A 20795-nucleotide genomic window follows, 5' to 3' on the forward strand; every position below is an offset into this window, starting at 1 on the left:
TATATTGTATCCACACTTTCTGATGGAGTGATCTGGATGTGATATTTATCCATCCACATTCAGTGTCACTTTGTATATTTGCAAAAATAAAGGCAAAAATACCCATCTCCCACTGATGTTATAAGGAAAATATATGCAAAGCTCAAATAAAAATAACTGGCAACTATTAGAAATAGAGTCTGTGTTCTGTTTACTTGCTATAAAATGTCCATTGAATAACAGCCCTAAGCTCTCTAAGTTGACCTTGTTACTGGTGTTGGTTGGGACTCTACAGAGCCTGTAAAACTGCTAGTGAAACCACTGTATCTACATTCACAACATCCTCAGGGGTTGAATTTGGGAGATACCTAATGTTTTCCTTAGTACAAAAATTCTTCTGTTCTATCTTCCTAGTTCTATCATCATAGATATTCAAGAACTAGGCAAGCCCAAACATTGTTCATTTCTGAATTCACAGCTGGTTAAAGATAAGGAGAGTAGTAGAGCCAATAGTGCATGTTGATTCATTGGCATTGGTAACAGTTCCAAAATCAACAGCAAAGCATACAATAAGCCTTTCTTTTTATTTTTAAAAAGTTCCTTTTTTTAATTCTCTGAAAAGCAATACATATACCAGTGATTCTCAACTTGTGGGTCGAGACTCCTCTGGAGTTGTATTAAAAAAAAAGAAAAGAAGAAGAACATTCAACATACACAAGTACCACATATAGAAGTTTGGGTAATAATGGAATAAGAATATGTGATTTCTTCTGCTGCTAGTGCCTAATTGTTACCACTACATATTTGAGATTGTGGCATGTTAGTATGAACGGTTTTCTAGTGTAGATGAAATATAATTTTTAAGTAGCCCAGCACTCCATGAGCATTTAATTATTTTTTGCTGGTTTGCTAAAAAACAAAAGAGAGAGAGAGAGAGGAAGAAGGAGGAGGAGGAGGAGAAAGAGGAGAAAGAGGAGAATGGGGAAGAAGGAGGAGGAGGAAGAAGGTGACTTTGGGAGACATGTTTGCATATTTAACTTTGTATGCATATACCAATGTGATAGACTTCTTAAAATGTAAGTTGTAGATGAAAAGACATATGTTTATAGATATTATAAATTACTTTTGAAATAGATACTCACAAGATTCACATTTGAATGGAAGAATCAAGCTATGAATATTCATAATTTTGTGGGCCTTGTACTGGCACAAAATCCCCAAAAGTTCTTAATCAACCCCATTAATATTAAGTGGTTATTTTCATATTTTCATAGATGAATAGTTTCTTTAAGTTGAATTTTCTCTTGCATTGACAGTAATATTAGTTTTTACATACTATACTAGACACCATATTTCTATGAACTGTATCACTTAAGGTTCCTTAACATTCTGTATTATTATTATTATTATTATTATTATTATTATTATTATTATTATTATTATTGGTGTCCTTCCCTCCAGATAGAAAAGGCTTATATTTAAGCAGGCTATGCAGATTGTTCAGCATCACGATTCTATTAAATAATCTAGCTCAGACTAATGATTGCTGAGGTTGAATTCATTACCACCCTCAGTATTCCACTGTCCTGATTCTGGTACTCCTATAGACTACCTAAAGATGTCCTTCCTCGTAGCTACTAAACACAATTCTGAATAAACTTGGTATCATGGATACTTTATCTCACAAAGACTTAATTTTCAGCCCAAGTCCATCCCTTTTAAACTAACATCAGATATGATGCCCAGCATCAGCTTCTGTTTTCATGACAGCATCAATCTTCACACAGTTGTAAGGGTCAAGTGTACAGGAAACTGGCCTCTGACCTTTACTAGGATGAATGAGGCAGCCTCTTCTAGCAATGGCAGCTGATACTCTCAGAAAGAAAGGGGGTTCAGTGAACACTTTAATTATATTGTTTCAAATAAAATTCATGAAACATTTTAGGTAGAAGTGTTGAATATTAATTAGTCAATTAATAATGGGCATATTGAATAATCTAAGAGGCAGATAAACATGGCTAAAAAGGTATTAAGGCTTCAAAACTATTTTTTAATAGCAACAAAAATCAAGACATTTAATAAGAAAACCTTCACTTTTGGAAATAAGAAACTAAAATGGCACCAATAATTTTGTATGCTGTTGGTTTTCCCCATCTCTCTCCTTCGATTTCACATCTCTGCATATAACTCCAATCCTGTTAGTGTGTTGGTTTCTGGTTGAATTACACTCATTTCCTCAGAGGATCTTAATCCATGTGTAAAGATGTATTTTTGAATACTTGTGATGCACATATTTATCAGTATATTAGCTTCGTTAACATTTTAAACTGGTTTTCTTTTTTTTTTTTCTTTCCATTTTTTATTAGGTATTTAGCTCATTTACATTTCCAATGCTATACCAAAAGTCCCCCATACCCACCCACCCCCACTCCCCTACCCGCCCACTCCCCCTTTTTGGCCCTGGCGTTCCCCTGTTCTGGGGCATATAAAGTTTGTGTGTCCAATGGGCCTCTCTTTCCAGTGATGGCCGACTAGGCCATCTTTTGATACATATGCAGCTAGAGTCAAGAGCTCCGGGGTACTGGTTAGTTCATAATGTTGATCCACCTATAGGGTTGCAGATCCCTTTAGCTCCTTGGCTACTTTCTCTAGCTCCTCCATTGGGAGCCCTGTGATCCATCCATTAGCTGACTGTGGGCATCCACTTCTGTGTTTGCTAGGCCCCGGCATAGTCTCACAAGAGACAGCTACATCTGGGTCCTTTCGATAAAATCTTGCTAGTGTATGCAATGGTGTCAGCGTTTGGATGCTGATTATGGGGTGGATCCATGGATATGGCAGTCTCTACATGGTCCATCCTTTCATCTCAGCTCCAAACTTTGTCTCTGTAACTCCTTCCAAGGGTGTTTTGTTCCCACTTCTAAGGAGGGGCATAGTGTCCACACTTCAGTCTTCATTTTTCTTGAGTTTCATGTGTTTAGGAAATTGTATCTTATATCTTGGGTATCCTAGGTTTTGGGCTAATATCCACTTATCAGTGAGTACATATTGTGTGAGTTCCTTTGTGAATGTGTTACCTCACTCAGGATGATGCCCTCCAGGTCCATCCATTTGGCTAGGAATTTCATAAATTCATTCTTTTTAATAGCTGAGTAGTACTCCATTGTGTAGATGTACCACATTTTCTGTATCCATTCCTCTGTTGAGGGGCATCTGGGTTCTTTCCAGCTTCTGGCTATTGTAAATAAGGCTGCTATGAACATAGTGGAGCATGTGTCCTTCTTACCAGTTGGGGCATCTTCTGGATATATGCCCAGGAGAGGTATTGCTGGATCCTCCGGTAGTACTATGTCCAATTTTCTGAGGAACCGCCAGACTGATTTCCAGAGTGGTTGTACAAGCCTGCAATCCCACCAACAATGGAGGAGTGTTCCTCTTTCTCCACATCCTCGCCAGCATCTGCTGTCACCTGAATTTTTGATCTTAGACATTCTGACTGGTGTGAGGTGGAATCTCAGGGTTGTTTTGATTTGCATTTCCCTGATGATTAAGGATGTTAAACTGGTTTTCATGATGCATAAGTTTGCTGCCACTTGATTTAAGTGTATTTTTTTAAAAATCAATCTTTCAACTCTTATATCTTTGAAATTCCTGATTCGTCCATATTTGTTTTTCCTTCTGGGTGTTGTTAAAACTATTAATTAGACAGTTGAAGTCGAATTTCTCATGAATTTTTTACCCACTTAATTCATTACATTTTAATTAATATAAGCAAATTAAAGCTGCATATTCCGTTTGTATGTGCAGCGAACACAAGAAACTGTTACAACCCAGCTTCTGTTTTATTGGCAGCTTGAGCTATTATCAGGGAGTTTATGTGGACTTAGTTCTATCAATTAATTGTGTAATCTTAGCTGTCCAAGGAGTCAAATGATTAGAGGGGAAAACAAACAGAATTAAACTCAATTATTCAAAATTCCAGTTATCCAAAATTAGCATACATTCCATACTATCTTGCCCATTAAAATCCTTTTTTCCCTTCAATGATTCAGTCATGCATAGTAAATCTCTCCTCCCTTTTCACCAGCAAAACTTTGCTTCTAACATCATTAAAAATCCTTTTATATTGGTTTAGTGCCCGAGTCTTTTTATTATAAAAAGAATTCTTAATGTACTGATGTTGGATTTTAGGTTTTTACTTTTGAAGTCAGAGCAATCTGATCAGCATCATGACACTGGTAAATAAAAGTTGTTAGAAAGAAGAAAAGGGAGAAGACTGTCTAGTCCTCTCAGGAGACCAAAGAGTATAAAAGTCTATAGAGGTAGGCATCATGATTTGTCTTCTTTATAAAAATCTGTTTCATTGCATCACTAAATGCAGAACAACTTAGAAGGCAACATGAAAGTGGACTCAGTAAATGCTCCCTCCAGAATCAATGGTCTTCCAGAGACACACGGGTTATATTCTCAAGCTTCACTGTTGAGTGTATGTCTTGAAATATACTAAATTCACCCCACAGAACAATTCCATGACAAAATTACAATTTTCAATGTTTTGCTTATGCCAAAGTTGAAGTTCAGCAACATAAAGGAATCTTCACAACCTTTCACAGACTATAAGTAGCAGAATGTTTAAACCAACAATGGTTAGCTCCATAATTTTTGTGTTGTTATAGACTATAATTAATCTTCAATTTAATTTCTTTGTAAAATTTATACTAATAAAACATATGATATCCAAAAGTCATGATTTTGTTTCCTAATGGCACATAATGTATGAGAGAACTTATATACTTTGAAAAAAACTACTGAGATAAGAAAGGCTGCTATTTTGAGAATCTTGACTATAAAACTAGGATTTAAATTGGAAGAAAACATACATGTTTGAAAATATTCTTGGATAGATTGCTGAAGAAAAGAACAACTAAGTAAAAATCCTAAGTCACAATGTGTTCTTATGTGCATACCAAAACAGTACTATAGCAAAGAGAATTAAATAAAGAGTATTTATTTAAGCCGGATCTGGAAAAAAATCAATATTTTTCAAGATAAATCACCTTTATCAACATGATTCAAAATCTTTCAAGTATGAAAATGCTTTTTTTTCTAAAATATGCTCAATCTAAAAATGATATGTAATCAATTCAAACACACTAACGTGCATTTGAACTTATGACTACAAGGAGGGTCTATTTATTATTTCAGAGCTGCAGTTCAGTTTAGACCATCAATGACTCCAGGAGGTATCTTTTATGCAAACCAGAATATTTGGTCAAATCCTGCAAAGCAAAGCTTTGTTTCAGTCCTTCCTTTTTACCTTCCTTCTTTCCTTATTCCCTCTGTTCATCCTTCCCTCCCTCCTTCCTTCCCTCCCTCCCTCCCGCGCTCCCTCCCTCCCTCCCTCCCTCCCTCCCTCACTTCTTCCTTTCCTTGAGCTTTCAGATTGCTGCAAGATTCTGAGAGCTAGGATGATTTGGCCTTTACTGGACAATTCCACACAGTTGAAACAAAAATGGCATGATGTAACTGGACTTTCTGTCATGTTCCTCTAGCCACTCCACATTGATAAGAGCTTAATTTAAATCCTGCGATACCTAGTAGTTGATTTCAGTATAACAGATTTTTTTTTACTTCAATCTACGTGATTTTTCTCAAGGATGAGTCTGTCTTCACATCTCTCTAGCTGTAGAACTAACTTCTTATTCCCTATTTTTTGTTCTTAAAGCCATAATAATAATAATAATAATAATAATAATAATAATAGCAATGTTTTAAAAATCACTATCTCAACCGTTGGGATTCTAGAAGTTTCTGTCCAATCTAATTAGCACTTTGGTATGTACAATTCTGTTTTATATGGATGCATGTATATACTTCACATTGAATTTTAATTTTTTCTTGACTATCATTTTTCCACTTTTCTCATCTGGAAACTATAAGGAAAATTTTAGCTTACAGTTTAGCACAATCATTTCCTATACCTTTAGTACTCTTTCCATAAAAACCTATTTTCCATAAAAATGTTGAGCACAGGTAGGTTATATATCCTATTGAATCAGTTATTTTTAATCAAATGGAGTTTATAATAATATCAATAAAAGATAACTTAATTCTTGCTCAATAGCAGGAAGAGTTGTCTTCACCTTCGGTTCACATTTCCACAGAGAACATAATTCCTCTTAATTTACAAAAATGGAAGAAAAAGATGCCTTTATTAGTGTGAAAGGTTTTCGTGTTCATTATGCACGTTAGAAAAGTTTTAGAAATGGGAGGAAAACATGAAATAGAAAATGTCGTATTGACCTAATTGAACTTCCTCAAATGCCAATGAGAATTTGCTGGTGTTTTTAACACTTGTGTAATAATGTTGCCCTTTAAATGTAACTGGTTAAATTTTCAAAGCTGTGTCCCGGGATTTTGCCATTTGATGTCCATTAATATCAATTGGAATATGCGGACAAATCCCTGTATACCACTTTCAAATTTTACCCCTTAGTGTTAATGATAGTCTTCTAACAGTGAAGTAAGAAATAAATTATTTATCTGCTTAGTTCAAATTTCCTTTAGTCTCTTGAGTAAACTAAATAAGGAAAGAAAAAGAATACCAATATTTCTTTATTAGTTCAAAGTAACATCTATATCAAGAACCCATTGCCTAAGTATATATTGAACAGTCTGTTATATTATGCAGTTAGCTCCAACTATCTGAATATTTATGCTGTGGGTGTCCTTTTAGTTATATTCATAGCTAGATTTATTTTATTGTACCTACAGTATATAGTACTCTATGCAATAGTTTACCTGCTATATTATCCTTTTATGATTAAAATATAAAGGTATAAGGAACTATTAATAAATATTTTGGCATAGAAATAAAATTCTGGTGTCCTGTTTCGTGTTTACCTAACTTAATAAATCATGTTCTAAATGCCTATGTGAAATTCTTAAGTATCAGAATAGAATAATCAGTAAGAAGCTTTTAGGTAACAGAGAGATAAGAAGGCATTCCCATACATACATTTAGTGATAATAAAGAAGCATCTATTATGCATACATTTACCTTAATATGAAACGTATAAAAGCATCCAACGTTTAAAAAAAACACTTCTTTGTAAGCGAACTTATCACAATAACCCATTTTCAGCTTATAGCAAAACTGAAAGGAAGGAACAAAGATTCCTCATGTACCAAAGACCTCTCCCCGACACATGTTTTCAGCATTTTTCACTTGAGTAGTGTAGCTCTTGACACATACATGTCATTACCACCAAAGCCCACACTTTACACAGATTTCACCCTCAGTGCTTAGTGTTCTATGAACTCGGATCAGTAGGTAACAAAGTGCACCTGCCATTATGCTACCTCTCAGTAGCTTCATTTCCAAAATTCTGTCTATGCCTCCTTATCCTTCATGCCCCCCCTCCCCCCCCCCCGCCAGCTTCCTCCAAACACTGATTGTTTTTACTGTTCCCAAGGTTTTGTCTTTTCCATATGATTCTTGGCATCACTGTATAGGAGGTAGCCTGTTCAGATGAAAAGCCATTGGTTGCCAGGGATATTCTATGTGCTTCCTAGAATATTGCCCCATAAAACACTCTAAGATCATTATTGTTCAGGCTGATGGAAGAAGTGATAATGGGATCCTGAGGTAACTGCATATCTGCATTGTTTAGTGGACTTTTGCTTCAGACAAAATCAGAGTCCTTCATAATCACAACCATCTTTAACTTAGAAAATGCTTTGAAGGCATCATTAACTAGACTGGTCACCAGAATATCAGTATACATTCCTCAGTTATAAGGTTACTAGTTCACTCTGGAATGTAACTGAAGCTCCGAAGTAGCTTCAGTCCAAGATATTCCTACTTAAAAATCACTACAGTGTGGTCTGCCCATTATGCAATTTTTATGTCTGTTGGGTGGGGACTAAGATACTGGTAACTCTTGGCATATGTGTGTGTGTGTGTGTGTGTGTGTGTGTGTGTGTGTGTGCGTGTGCGCGTGCGTGTGTGTGTGTGTGTGTGTGTGTGTGTGTGTGTGTGTGTGTGTATGTGTGTAGAATTGGGAGAGAGAGAGAGACAGAGAGAGAGAGAGAGAGAGAGAGAGAGAGAGAGAGAGAGAGATTCTAATTACTGGAGTCAAGTTAGTTCTCTTTAATTTTATTTGAATTTTCTAGCAGGTGAGATTATATCAGGCTTACTGTGCATCTTCAAATTGTAAAATACATACACAGAGCAACATAGAACATGCATGTTCTTCAGTGCTTGGGTTTCCAGCCTCTACATTCACACCAGCTTCCTTGAATTTGTGGAACAATAACAAAGTTGCATGACTATTTGCATACTATATGTGATTGCTTTCTAGTTCGAAGCTTTCTGTACCCTGGCTCTATTTAGAACAGATGTTTGAATGTTCCATGCAATCTCACTTATACCTCTCTGTTTATCAAATCATAATTTGTGTATATTTTATGGGAGAGTTCTAGGCTTTTCGTGCCTATTTTGTGACTTGCCTAGACTTGATAATAGCACCAACGTCCTTAAATCTACATTCACTGAGAAGTTAAAATACTTTGAAAACAGATAAATTGTAAATTTGTCTAGAAAACTGCTGCCATTGCTTAACGCTAAATAGAAAGTGACATATGCCCAAGCCAGACCTTCTAACCTTATGGCTGCCTTATCTTCTGCAGGAACTGCTATCAGGCCCATTGCTTTGAGAGCTGTGACCGCCATTGCCCGTGCTTTGCCTGGGTTTCCTATTTTGGCCACAGGTGGAATTGACTCAGCTGAAAGTGGACTTCAGTTTCTTCATAGTGGTGCTTCAGTTCTTCAGGTAGGGCTTATGCCTTTCCTTTAAAAAAATAATTTTCCAATACAAGGTAAAATATGGGACAGATATGCATGCTTTGGAAACCTCCAAAGAAATAGGCAGTGGATAAGCAAAATGGTGGCACCCATTACTATTTGTTTTTGAGTCTGAGAAAACCTAGACTTCACTCCCTGTCCTACTAAGAAGAACGTGTGAATACCTTTTGATAACATATTCGTCTATCTATCTGTCCTAGAATAAATGAGACCAGGTAACAGATGCATAGTATATACTATCAGTGAGAAACAATTGCGATGTGAAAAATATTTGTAAAATGGGATCTCCATGAAGAAATAGATGATGAGGCTAAACCCTAGTCTGATGAGAGTGCCTGAAGTTATTACCACATTTATTTCCTAACTTCCTGACACACAGAGAAGTCTTTGGCTTTCTGGCATTCATATTACAAAAAAAAATACCTTGTTATTGAGCTTCTTATACTAAAAATCTGAGGAAAGTTTTTCCAATGCCTTCACAAAGAGATTCCTAACAGCACTCACATACATAATACAAATCTTGTATTATCATTTCCTCTTATCTGAGATCGGTCTGGTTTTATCTTTGGAGGGACAGGGCTTGTTAAACACTTTTATTGGTACCATTGTAAAGCATAATTTAAAATCTCAGGCCATTAGCCACCTTAGGAAAACAACTGTCATTTATTGTCAGAGTCACAGGAGAGTCAATCATGCCGAACTTCCCAGAGGCAGGGGAAACGTCATCCAGGGAGTCTGTGCATCTGTAACACACTCAAGGTTGATTTTTGTTTTGTTGCAGAGCAGATGGGAGAGAGGGTGGATGTCCCAGGCTTATCTCCATCAAGTATGAAGGTCCTAAGTCACTCTGATCAAAAGAGAAGGCTGAGACCTGCTGGTTGCACTGTGACCAAGTGTTATGTGTCATCCAGGAAAGTGTGGGACTTGTGGAGAGAAGTTTCCAGAAGCCGGGGTCCAGGGGACACTTTTTTCCTATAGTCTATGTCTAGGGCTGATATTGGTCTTGAACACACAATCATGATCGTGAATGATAGGTTATAGGCTAGTATTACCATGCCCAGTTCCCATTTTATTTAAAGTATTCCTCAATGTGGATATTATAGCATCAGCAGTTCTCTGAAAGGCCAGTTATACAGGCTTGAGGTCTAACTCCACCAAACAATGAATAAACTTACATAAAGACTACATTTTGAATTGCAAGTAATTCCACACTCTTATGGTTTTTATTACTCAGGGGCGATCAGGAAGGGTGGCAACAGTTGGAATGTAAATAAATAAAATAATTTAGTAAAAAAGAAAGCAAAACTTAATATCACTTAAGTTCAGTAGCAAAAAGGTAGAGTACAAATAGCCTGTCTTTCTTATTCTATGTATACAACATTATCTTAAAGATGATGGAAAGTTGAGCACAGAAGTTTCATAAATCAGAATACAAATTAAGGTGCCATTCTTCCAATACAATGGAACAGGCTTATTTGCCCTCAAACCTCCTCTAAATATAGGTAGACCCCTTGAGCATGAAACTAATGTAAACAGACTCTGAAAGACACACAGAAGGTTGAGAAGATTTTAATGACTGCTTCTATTTCCTTAAGGGTTATGGGACTGTTTAGATACTATACATGATCTTGATTTAACTTTAGTATGTGCTTTCGAGAAAATCATTCATTTTCAACTAGATTTTCCAGTTTTGTTGAATATAGGGTCTTGTAGTAAGATCTGATGATTTTTGTATTTCCTCAATTTCTGTTGTTATGTCTCCTTTTAATTACTGATTTTCTTAATTTGAATGCTGTCTTTTAGTTAGTTTGCATAAGGATTTTATCTATCAGGTTGATTTTCTCAAAGAACCAGCTCTTGGTTTTGTTGATTCTTTCTATCATTCTATTTGTTTCTATTTGGTTGATTTCTGCTCTGAGTTTGATTGTTTCCTGCTGTGTACTCCTCTTGGGTGTATTTGCTTCTTTTTGTTCTAGAGTTCTCAGGTGTGCTGTTAAATTACTAGTGTAGGATCTCTCCAATTTCTTGATGAGGGCACTTAGCATTGCTTTCATTGTGTCCTATAAGGTTGGCTATGATGTGTCTTCATTTTCATTGAATTCTATAAAGTCTTGAGTCTCTTTCTTTATTTCTTCCCTGACCAAGTTATCATTTAGTAGAGAGTTATTCAGTTTCCATGAGTATGTGGGATTTCTGTTGTTATTGAAGTCCAGCCTTAGTCCGTGATAAACTGATAGGATGTATGGGATTACTTCAACCTTCTTGTATTAGGTGATGCTTGTTTTGTGACCAATTATACATGGTCACTTTTGGAGAGGTATCATGAGGTGCTGATAAGAAGGTATAATCTTTTGTTTGAGGGTGAAATGTTTTGTATATATTTGGTGAATCCATTTGGTTCATAACTTAGTTTCACTGTGTCTCTGTTTAGTTTCTGTTTCAATGACTGGTAAGAGTGGGGAGTTGAAGTCTCCCACTATTATTATGTGATGTTCAGTGTGTGGTTTGAGCTTTAACAAATTTTCTATAAGTGTGGATGCACTTGCATTTGGGTCATAGATGTTCAAAATTGAGACTTCATCCTGCTGGATTTTCCTTTGATAAGAATGAAGTGTCCTTCCCTGTCTCTTTTTGATAACTTTTGGTCCAAAGTCTATTTTATTAGATATTAGAATGGCTACTCCAGCTTGTTTCTTGGACTCAATTGCTTGGAAAAATGTTTCTAGTCTTTTAGTCTGAGGTAGTGTTTGTCTTTGTCACTAATGTGTGTTTCTTGTATGCACCAAAAATGCAGGATCTTGCTTATCCAACCACTTAGTTTATGTCTTCTTATTGGGGAAATTAAGTATGTTGATGTTGAGATATATTAAAGTCACCTTATTTAGTTCCTGTTATGTTTGTTGCTGGAGATAGTAGTGTGTGTGTGTGTATGTGTGTGTGTGTGTGTGTGTGTGTGTGTGTGTGTGTGTGTGATTCTCTCCTTTTGAGTTTGCTATGAGAGTTTAGTTTCTTGTTTATCCTTTGGTGTAGATACCCTCCTTCTATAATCCTCTGTAGGACTGGATTGGTAGATAGGCATTGATTAAATTAAGTTTTGTCATGGAATATTTTTATTTCTCCATCTATGATGATTGAGAGTTTTGCAGGGAATAGAAGCCTGAACTGACATTTCTGTTCTATTAGGGTTTTCATGACATGGCTCTTCTGTATTTCAGAGTCTCTGTTGAGAAGTCTGGTGTATTTCTGATAGGTCTGCCTTTATATTTTACTTGGCCTTTTCCTATTCCCACTTTTAATATTCTTTATTTGTTCTGTGCATTAGTTGTTTTAATTATTACATGATAGGATTTGCTTTTCAGGTCCAATCTATTTGCGATTTTGTAGGCTTCTTGTACATTTATAGCTATATCTTTATATTGGGGAAGTTTCCTTTTATCAACTTGTTGAAGACATTTTCTGGTCCTAGGATCTGGGAATCTTCCCTTTCTTCTATTCATATTATTCCTAGGTTTGGTCTTTTCATTGTATCCTGGATTTACTGGATTATTTGGGTTGAGAGCTTTTTATGCCATGTGGTTTCTTTGTCTATTATGTCAATGCCTTTTATGGTATCTTCTACACCTGAGATTCTCCAATCTTGTATTCTGTTGGTGATGCTTGAATCTGTAGTTCCTGATCTTTTTCCTAGGTTTTCCGTTTCCTAGGTTGCCACCATTTGTATTTTCTTTATTTTTTCTACTTCCATCTTTAGGTCTTGGACTGCTTTGTTCAATTCATTCACCTGTTTGTGTTTTCCTATATTTCCTAAAGGGAAGGGATTTATTTGTTTTCTATTTAAAAACTTCTACTTGTTTTGCTGTGTTTCCTGTATTCCTTTAAATGAGTTATTTATATCCTCCTTAACAGTCTCTATTATCTTCATGAGATAGAATTTTCAGTTAACATCATGTTTTTAAGGTGGATTAGTGTATCCAGGTCTCCCATGCTCATGGATTGGTAGGTAGGATTAACATACTAAAAATGGCCATCCTACTAAAAGAAATCTATAGATTTAACACAGTCCTCTTCAAAATTCCAACACAATTCTTCACAGACACAAAAAAGAGCAATTCTCAAATCATATGGAAAAACAAAAATACCCAGGTATACTGGCTAGTTTTGTGTCAACTTGACACAGGTAGAATTATCACAGAGAAAGGAGTTCAGTTGGGGAATGCCTCAATGAGATTCAGCTATAAGGCTTTTTCTCAATTAGTGATCAAGGGGGGGTGGGTCCCCTTGTGGGTGGTACCATATCTGGGCTGGTAGTCCAGTTCTATAAGAAAGCTGGACTCCAGAAATTCAAATGACCCCGTTAAAAAATGGGGTACAGAGATAAACAAAGAACTCTCAACTGAGGAATACGGAATGGCTGAGAAGCACCTGAAAAAAATGTTCAACATCCATAATCATCAGGGAAATGCAAATCAAAACAACCCTGAGATTCCACCTCACACCAGACAGAATGGCTAAGATCAAAAATTCAGGTGACAGCAGATGCTGGCGAGGATGTGAAGAAAAGGGAACACTCCTCCATTGCTGGTGGGATTGCAAGCTTGTACAACCACTCTGGAAGTCAGTCTGGAGGTTCCTCAGAAAATTGGACATAATACTACTGGAAGATCCAGCAATACCTCTCCTGGGCATATACCCAGAAGAAGTTCCAACTGGTAATAGGAACACACGCTCCACTATGTTCATAGCAGACTTATTTATAGTAGCCAGAAGCTGGAATGAACCCAGATGTCCCTCAACAGAAGAATGGATACAGTAATTGTGTCACATTTACACAATGGAGTACTACTCAGCTATTAAAAACAATGAATTTATGAAATTCTTGGACAAATGGATGTATCTGGAGGATATCATCCTTAGTGAGGTAACCCACTCACAAAAGAAGTCATTAGATATGTACTCACTGATAAGTGGATATTAGCCCAGAAACATAGAACACCCAAGATACAATTTGCAAAACACAAGAAAATCTCGAAGAGGGAAGACCAATGGGTGGATACTTCATTCCTCATTAGAATAGGAACAAAATACCCATGAAAGGAGTTACAGAGACAAAGTTTGGAGCTTAGATGAAATGATGGACTATCCAGAGACTACTCCACCCAGGGATCCATCCCATAATCAGCCACCAAACCCAGACACTATTGCATATGCCAGCAAGATTTTGATGAAGGGACCCTAGTATAGCTGTCTCATATGAGGCTATGCCAGTGCCTGGCAAATACAGAAGTGGATGCTCACAGTCATCTATAAAATGGAACACAGGGCCCCCAATGGAGAAGCTAGAGAAAGCACCCAAGGAGATGAAGGGGTCTGCAACCGTATAGATGGAACAACAATATGAACTAATCAGTACTCCCAGAGCTCATGTCTCTAGCTGCATATGTAGCAGAAGATGGCCTAGTTGGCCATCACTGGGAAGAGAGGCCCCTTGGTATTGCAACCTTTACATGCCCCAGTACAGGGGAATGCCAGGGCCATGAAGTGAGAGTGGGTGGGTAGGGGAGCAGGGTGGGGGAGGGGTATAGGGACCTTTTGGGATAGCATTTGAAATTTGGAATGCATATAAAGAAAATATCTAATAAAATTTATATCAAAAAAGAAAGAAAGAAAGGAAGGAAGAAAGGGAGAAAGAAAGAAAGAAAGAAAGAAAGAAAGAAAGAAAGAAAGAAAGAAAGAAAGAAAGAAAGAAAGAAAGAAAGCTGAGCAATCCAGAGGAGGGGGGCAAGCCACTAAGGAATATCCTTCCATGGCCTCGGTATCAGGTCCTGCTTCCCAACCTGCTTGAGTTCCAGTCCTGACTTCCTTTGTAGATGAACAGCAACGTGGAAGTGTAAGCTGAATAAACCCTTTCCTCCCCAACTTGCTTCTTGGTCATGATGTTTGTGCAGGAAAAGAAACCCTGACTAAGACACCAGGATAGCCAAAACAATTCTCAACAATGAAAGAGCTTCTGGGGACGTCACTATCCCTGATTTCAAGCAATAGTAATAAACACTGCCTGCTATTAGTAGAGACAGACAGCTTGACCATGGAATAGAATTGAAGACTCAGAAATAAACCCACACACTTATTAATAGTTGATCTTTGACAAAGAAGTAAAAAACATACAATGAATAAAGAAACAATCTTTAATAAATTGTGGTGGACAACTGGCAGTCTGTATGTAGAAAAACGAAAATAGATCCATAATTAAGCCTTGCACAAAGCTCAAGTCCAGGTGAATCAAGTATCTCAATGTAAAAACAGTGTAAACACTGAACTGAATAGAAAAGAAAGTGGGAAAGAGCATAGAACTCATTGGAACAGTGGGGAATTTCCTAAACAGAACTCCAGTGGCTCAGGCTCTAAGATCAAGAACTGACAAATGGGATCTCATGCAACTGGAAACCTTCTGAAAGGCAAAAGACATAGTCAATAGGACAAATCAGCAACCTACAGATTGGGAAACCATCTTCACTAAGTCCACATCTGATAGAGGGCTAATATTCAAAATATATAAAGAATGAAAGAAGTTAACCCTAAAAAATCAAATAACCTGATTTTAAAAAATGCAGTACAGAGCTCAACAGAGAATTCAAAACAGAAGAATCTCAAATGGCCCAGAAGCATTTAAAGAAATGTTCAAAGTTCTTAGTCATCAGGGAAATGCAAATCAAAACAACCTTGAGATTTGGCCTTACACCACTCAGAATGGCTAAGATTCAAAACTCAAGTGACAACACATGTTTGTGAGAATGTGGAAAAAGAACAACACTCCTCCATTGCTGGCAGGATTACAAACTAGGACAACCACTCTGATAATCAATCTGGAAGTTCCTCAGAAAATTGGAAATAATTCTACCTGAAGACCCAGCTATATAATTCTTGGGTATATATCCAAACTATGCCCCATCATACTACAAGGACATATGCTCCACTAAGTTCTTAAAAACCTTATTTGTAATAACCAAAAGCTAGAAAAAAACCCAGATGTCGCTCAACCTAAGAATGAATACAGAAAATGTGTTTCATTTTCACAATAGAATAATATTCAGCTGTTAAGAATGAGGACATGAGTTTTGCAAGCAAATGGATGGAACTAGAAGATATCATCCTGAGTGAGATAATTCAGATGCAAAAATACAGGCGTGGTATCTACTCACTAATAACTGAATTATCAGCCCCAAATTACAGAATACCTAGGATACAACCCAGAGACTGTAAGAAGTTTAAAAGCAGAATGGCCCACATGAGGATGCTTCAATCCCATTTAGAAGGGGAAATAATCATGGGAGGCAGAGAGAGAGGCAGAATTTGGGTGGGAGAGAGGGAAATAGGGGAGGCGAATGAGGAATAAGATCAGGTATTTGTGTGGAGGTGGGGACAAGAGAGAAGCCCAGAGGGCTAGCAGAATGAATAGAAATATGTAGCTTTGGGGGATGGGAGGTGGAAGGACCCCCTAGAGAATACCAGAGACCTGGGAGGTGAGAGACTCTCAGGATTCAATGGGAGTGACCTTATCCAAAATGACCAACAGTAGGGAGAGAGAACTTGAAGAGTCTACCTCCAGTAGATAGTCAAGGCTTCAAGTAGAAGGATGAGGTTACCAAAACACAGTCAAATTTTCTGACCCAGAACTGTACCTGTCTTAAAGAACTGCAGGGACAAGCATGGAGAAGGTACTGAAGGAAAGGTGGTCCAGTGACTTGCCCAACTTGGGATCCATCTCATGGGGGTCACCAAGGCCTGACAATATTAATGATACCGTCATGTGCTTACAGACAGGAGCCTAGCATGGCTGTCCACTGAGAGGCCCTACCAGCAGCTTAATGAGACAGATGCCCCTTGCCATTGGACTGAATTTGGGGACCCCTATAGTTGAGTTAGGGGAAGGATTGAAGAAGCTGAAGGGGAGGGCAACTCCATAGGAAGACCAGCAGTCTCAACTAACCCAGACCCCTTGGAGCTCCCAAAGCCAGCAACCAGGCAGCATATATGAATTTGTCCAAGGCCCCCTTTATATATATATATATATATATATATATATATATATATATATATATATATATATATATATATCTCATAGGGTTACCTGGTCTGGTCTCCATGGAAGAAGGCAGTAAAGGCAGGATGGCTCATTGTGGTAAAGGCTCTTGGTGACACATTTCACAGGCTGAGTTTGATCCCTGGACCCCACTTGACGGAAGGAGAAAACTAACTTCCACAAGTTGTCTTCCAACCTCACAAATATGTCAGGTGTGCATACACACACACATGCAGGCACACACATGTGTACACATGCACACATACACATACATACACATTCAATTAAATTTTAAAAAGAGCCCACTTTAGAGCATCAGAAAGCAAGAACACTATGCTGTAGATTTTTCAAAAAGAAATCAGATATTTTGAACATGGCTGGGTTTTGGCCTCAGGAATGTAAAATGTTGCCCACTAATTTTCTAGCTATTATCTTGCTCCTTACCTTTTATCCTGTGGGTTATTTTATCTGCCCATGGCTGTCATGCCCTCTGGTCTACTTCACAAGGTGCCCTTTCAACTCCTTTCGACACAGAATGACTTATGCATTCAGCCCCTGTTGCTGGGTTTCCTGGAGGGGCCTCACTGTGTCTTTTCACACCAGGTCATATCATAGCCACTGGTCACCCATGCATGTATTGACTACATGATGTAGACCAGAAACATTGTGTGTTAACTGTGCTTGAGTTATTTATTATCTTTAGCAAAACTCAGATCATGAATACAATGGTTCACACAATCGAAAAAAAAAACCCTCTTGTTTTTCAGCTGTGGCAGGGAATGTTGTAAATAATTTTTGCAAAGCTCTACAGAACATTGGCTCCCAAAGAATTTCATTAAAAATATAAAGTTCCCACCCATAGTGATTTTGTGGCAGAAAATTATAGATTTATATACAAATCTTACCATTAGCTGAAATGAGACTATAATTCAGTCAGAAAAATATGTTTTTAAAAGTTTAGCTAAAATTTGAAAAAAAAATCAGTAGTAAAATATCCTTTGGATGATCACAAATTGAACAAATTTGAACTTAAAATTGGGCAGGGTGTTTCAGTGGGGTGGGGGTGGGGTGGATAATATATCTGCCCCTCTTCCATTGTAACTGAATTCCACTCAATTCTATCCCCTAATCCTGGGTTAATATAACCTTTCATTTTCTATATTTCTGAACTGCTGAATATTACTAGAGAAACTCAAAAAACCCTGCCAATTGGATTTGCTCCAAATTCACTGTGTTTAATGTCAGCTTGGCCTTCAGCACTAGTCAAAATCTGATTTTAGTTATCTTTCTTCCTTTTTTAATTCTCCATAAAATTCTCCCTGTCAAGCAGCTTGAATCTATGTGAGACCTCTCTGCTTTACTACCCGCCCATTTCCCTGACTGTCTCTGCTTGCTGGCTCTTATTCGCCATCTCCATCCCCTTCTCTGGTTCTATGTATATCAAATTAACCATTCCTACTCCAAAGTGAAATATAGGTTGAATCTCTACTAAAGAAAATATTGTTATACTCACACAGTAATTTCAAATTCTACTTTTGTGTTTGGAAATTAAGACAGGATTTGGGGGAAATATTTTCATTTCAAATCCCAGCACTTGGGAGGCAGAGGCTGGCAAATTTCTGAGTTCGAGGCCAGCCTGGTCTACAGAGTGAGTTCCAGGACAGCCAGGGCTACACAGAAAAACCCTGTCTCGAAAAAACAAAAAACAAAACAAGAACAACAACAACAAAAAAAAAAAAAAAACCAAAAATCAAAAACAAAAAAATCAAAAGTGAAAAAGCAAAATGTCTTTCATCTGCTGGGTAAGTGTAACAGAATATACTGTCCTTCTTAATATGTGTTCCATAAAACTGTGTATCTAGTCATGTACACAATACACATACACACACACACACTCACACACACACACACACACACACACACACACACACCATATACACACATATTAATTGTGAACTCAAGAAATGTAAAATGTAAAACACCTAGAAGGAAAGATAGAAGGAATTTCCCAGAATACTGCTGTCCATGGCTTGTTTTATAATAGGGCATAGTAAGACTAAGCAGTAAAACCAGGCACAGAATAATATGCTTCTTCATATCAAAAGAAATAAGCGCATGACAATGCTGCTAGTAAGCGATTATGTATCTGGACCAGTGAATAAAATGCTTGCAAGCCGGAGGACCTAAGTTTGGCACCAAATTTGCTACCCAAAGCTTCGTGGTCAGCAAGCCTAGCTGAATCTGCAAGCTCTAGGTTCACCAAGAGATGCTTCCTCAAAAAAAAAAAAAAAAAAAGAAAGAAAGAAAAGAGAGAGAGATGGAGATGAAAACTCCTTGATGTTAATCTACAGTGTTCACATGCATACACACACATGAGCACACGTGAGCACATACAACCTATGCATATACAGAAAGAAACACCTGCTTTGTGTTGAAGAAAATATTTGCAGGCTGTGTGTCTTCTAAGGAGTAAATACCCAAAATAGACAAGGATGTTATGCAACTTTATAGGAAAATTTAACAAATATTAAGGAAGAAAAGGGGGACTGGAGTGAGTGTGTGATAAAGAGCAACCTAATTTAACACAGGCAAAATCCTGATATTCCCCAAAGAAGATATATAAATGCTCAATAAGTATATGAAAATGTGCCCATATAGGAAATTATTAGGAAACTTAAAAACCCATTAAGATGCCCCTTCATAACTATTGGAATAGCTGTGAAAAAGTCAAAGGTAACGAAGAGCAAGAGCCTGTGAGAATGCAGAGAAAAGGAGATGTTAGTAGATCTGCAAATCCATGGTGGAAAACAGTGTGACTGTTTCTCACAAACCTTAAAAACTGAACTTCCTCAGAATCTTGTAATCTCTGTATGGAGATATCCCCTTCCCCCTCTCTCTGCTCTCTCTCTCTCTCTCTCTCTCTCTCTCTCTCTCTCTCTCTCTCTCTCTCTCTCTCTCTCTCTGTATGTGTGTTGTAGTATTGTGTGAGCATGCATGAATTGGAAGACTCGGTTAAAAATATATGCCACATTTTACAAAACAGATTATCCTGAGGGTCATTAAGTTAAGTTTCTTAAGCTAAGTGCAAAATAGCTTCCTGATATTCATCATATGTGGAGACTAAACAAAATAGCTCACCTACCTGGGTGTTCCTGGTAGGGGGGAAGTATGGGAGATGACTGATGATTCAGTTTCAAGAAGGGAGGTATAGTTTCTAAAGAACAATGTTATGTTTATGTGGGATGAAGATCTATCTAAAATGCAGGTGACGATTATAGTTATAATGCTCTATACTGGAAAAGCACTATGAGAACAAACTTGAGTTTCTCTTTCACAGCTGAAACAATACTAATTAATAGCAATAGCAATGCATAAAATGCTGGATATATTAGTGCATAACCAACAGTAATTGGATGTTATAATGGCATGCACGTTAAGTATATACAATTAAAGATACATATCAAAGCCCCATGTATCTAGTATATACAAAAACCTGTGGTTGTATTTCAATGAATACAGGCTATAAAATCTAAGAATGTAGTTAAGAAATACAGTGAGTACAAACAGACTGGTTTCCTAGTACAACTCTGGAGTGAAAATTACTATTATAGAGAAACTTGTTATTGTACTCTGTCCTCGAAATAATGTTCAAAACCTATTCCGGGTTTATGTTCCTAGATAGCTACTCATACCTTCGTCAGTCAACCTAACTGACTTCTAATTTATTACAGTGAATTCCATGTCTTTGAAATCCTTGTTTTTTCATCTTATTTGACAGCCTTTCATTATAATATGCAAATCAGAGCTATTAAGAGACTAGATGAAAATTATCAGTAAGTTCCAGGTACTAAAATTTATAAATACATCTTG

At 37.2% G+C, this 20795-nt stretch overlaps 1 protein-coding gene across 1 annotated transcript in view; it reads left to right on the top strand.

The window, feature by feature from the left end:
• Window positions 1–20795, top strand: part of Dpyd (dihydropyrimidine dehydrogenase) — an 870816-nt gene that overhangs the window by 695176 nt on the left and 154845 nt on the right. Inside the window, exon 19 of the mRNA NM_170778.3 lies at window positions 8671–8813. Within this exon, the coding sequence (NP_740748.1) occupies window positions 8671–8813 (143 nt within the window). The remainder of the gene's footprint in view (window positions 1–8670; window positions 8814–20795) is intronic.

This window comes from Mus musculus, chromosome 3, assembly GCF_000001635.26.
Source record: "Mus musculus strain C57BL/6J chromosome 3, GRCm38.p6 C57BL/6J".
Classification (NCBI taxonomy): Eukaryota; Metazoa; Chordata; class Mammalia; order Rodentia; family Muridae; genus Mus; species Mus musculus.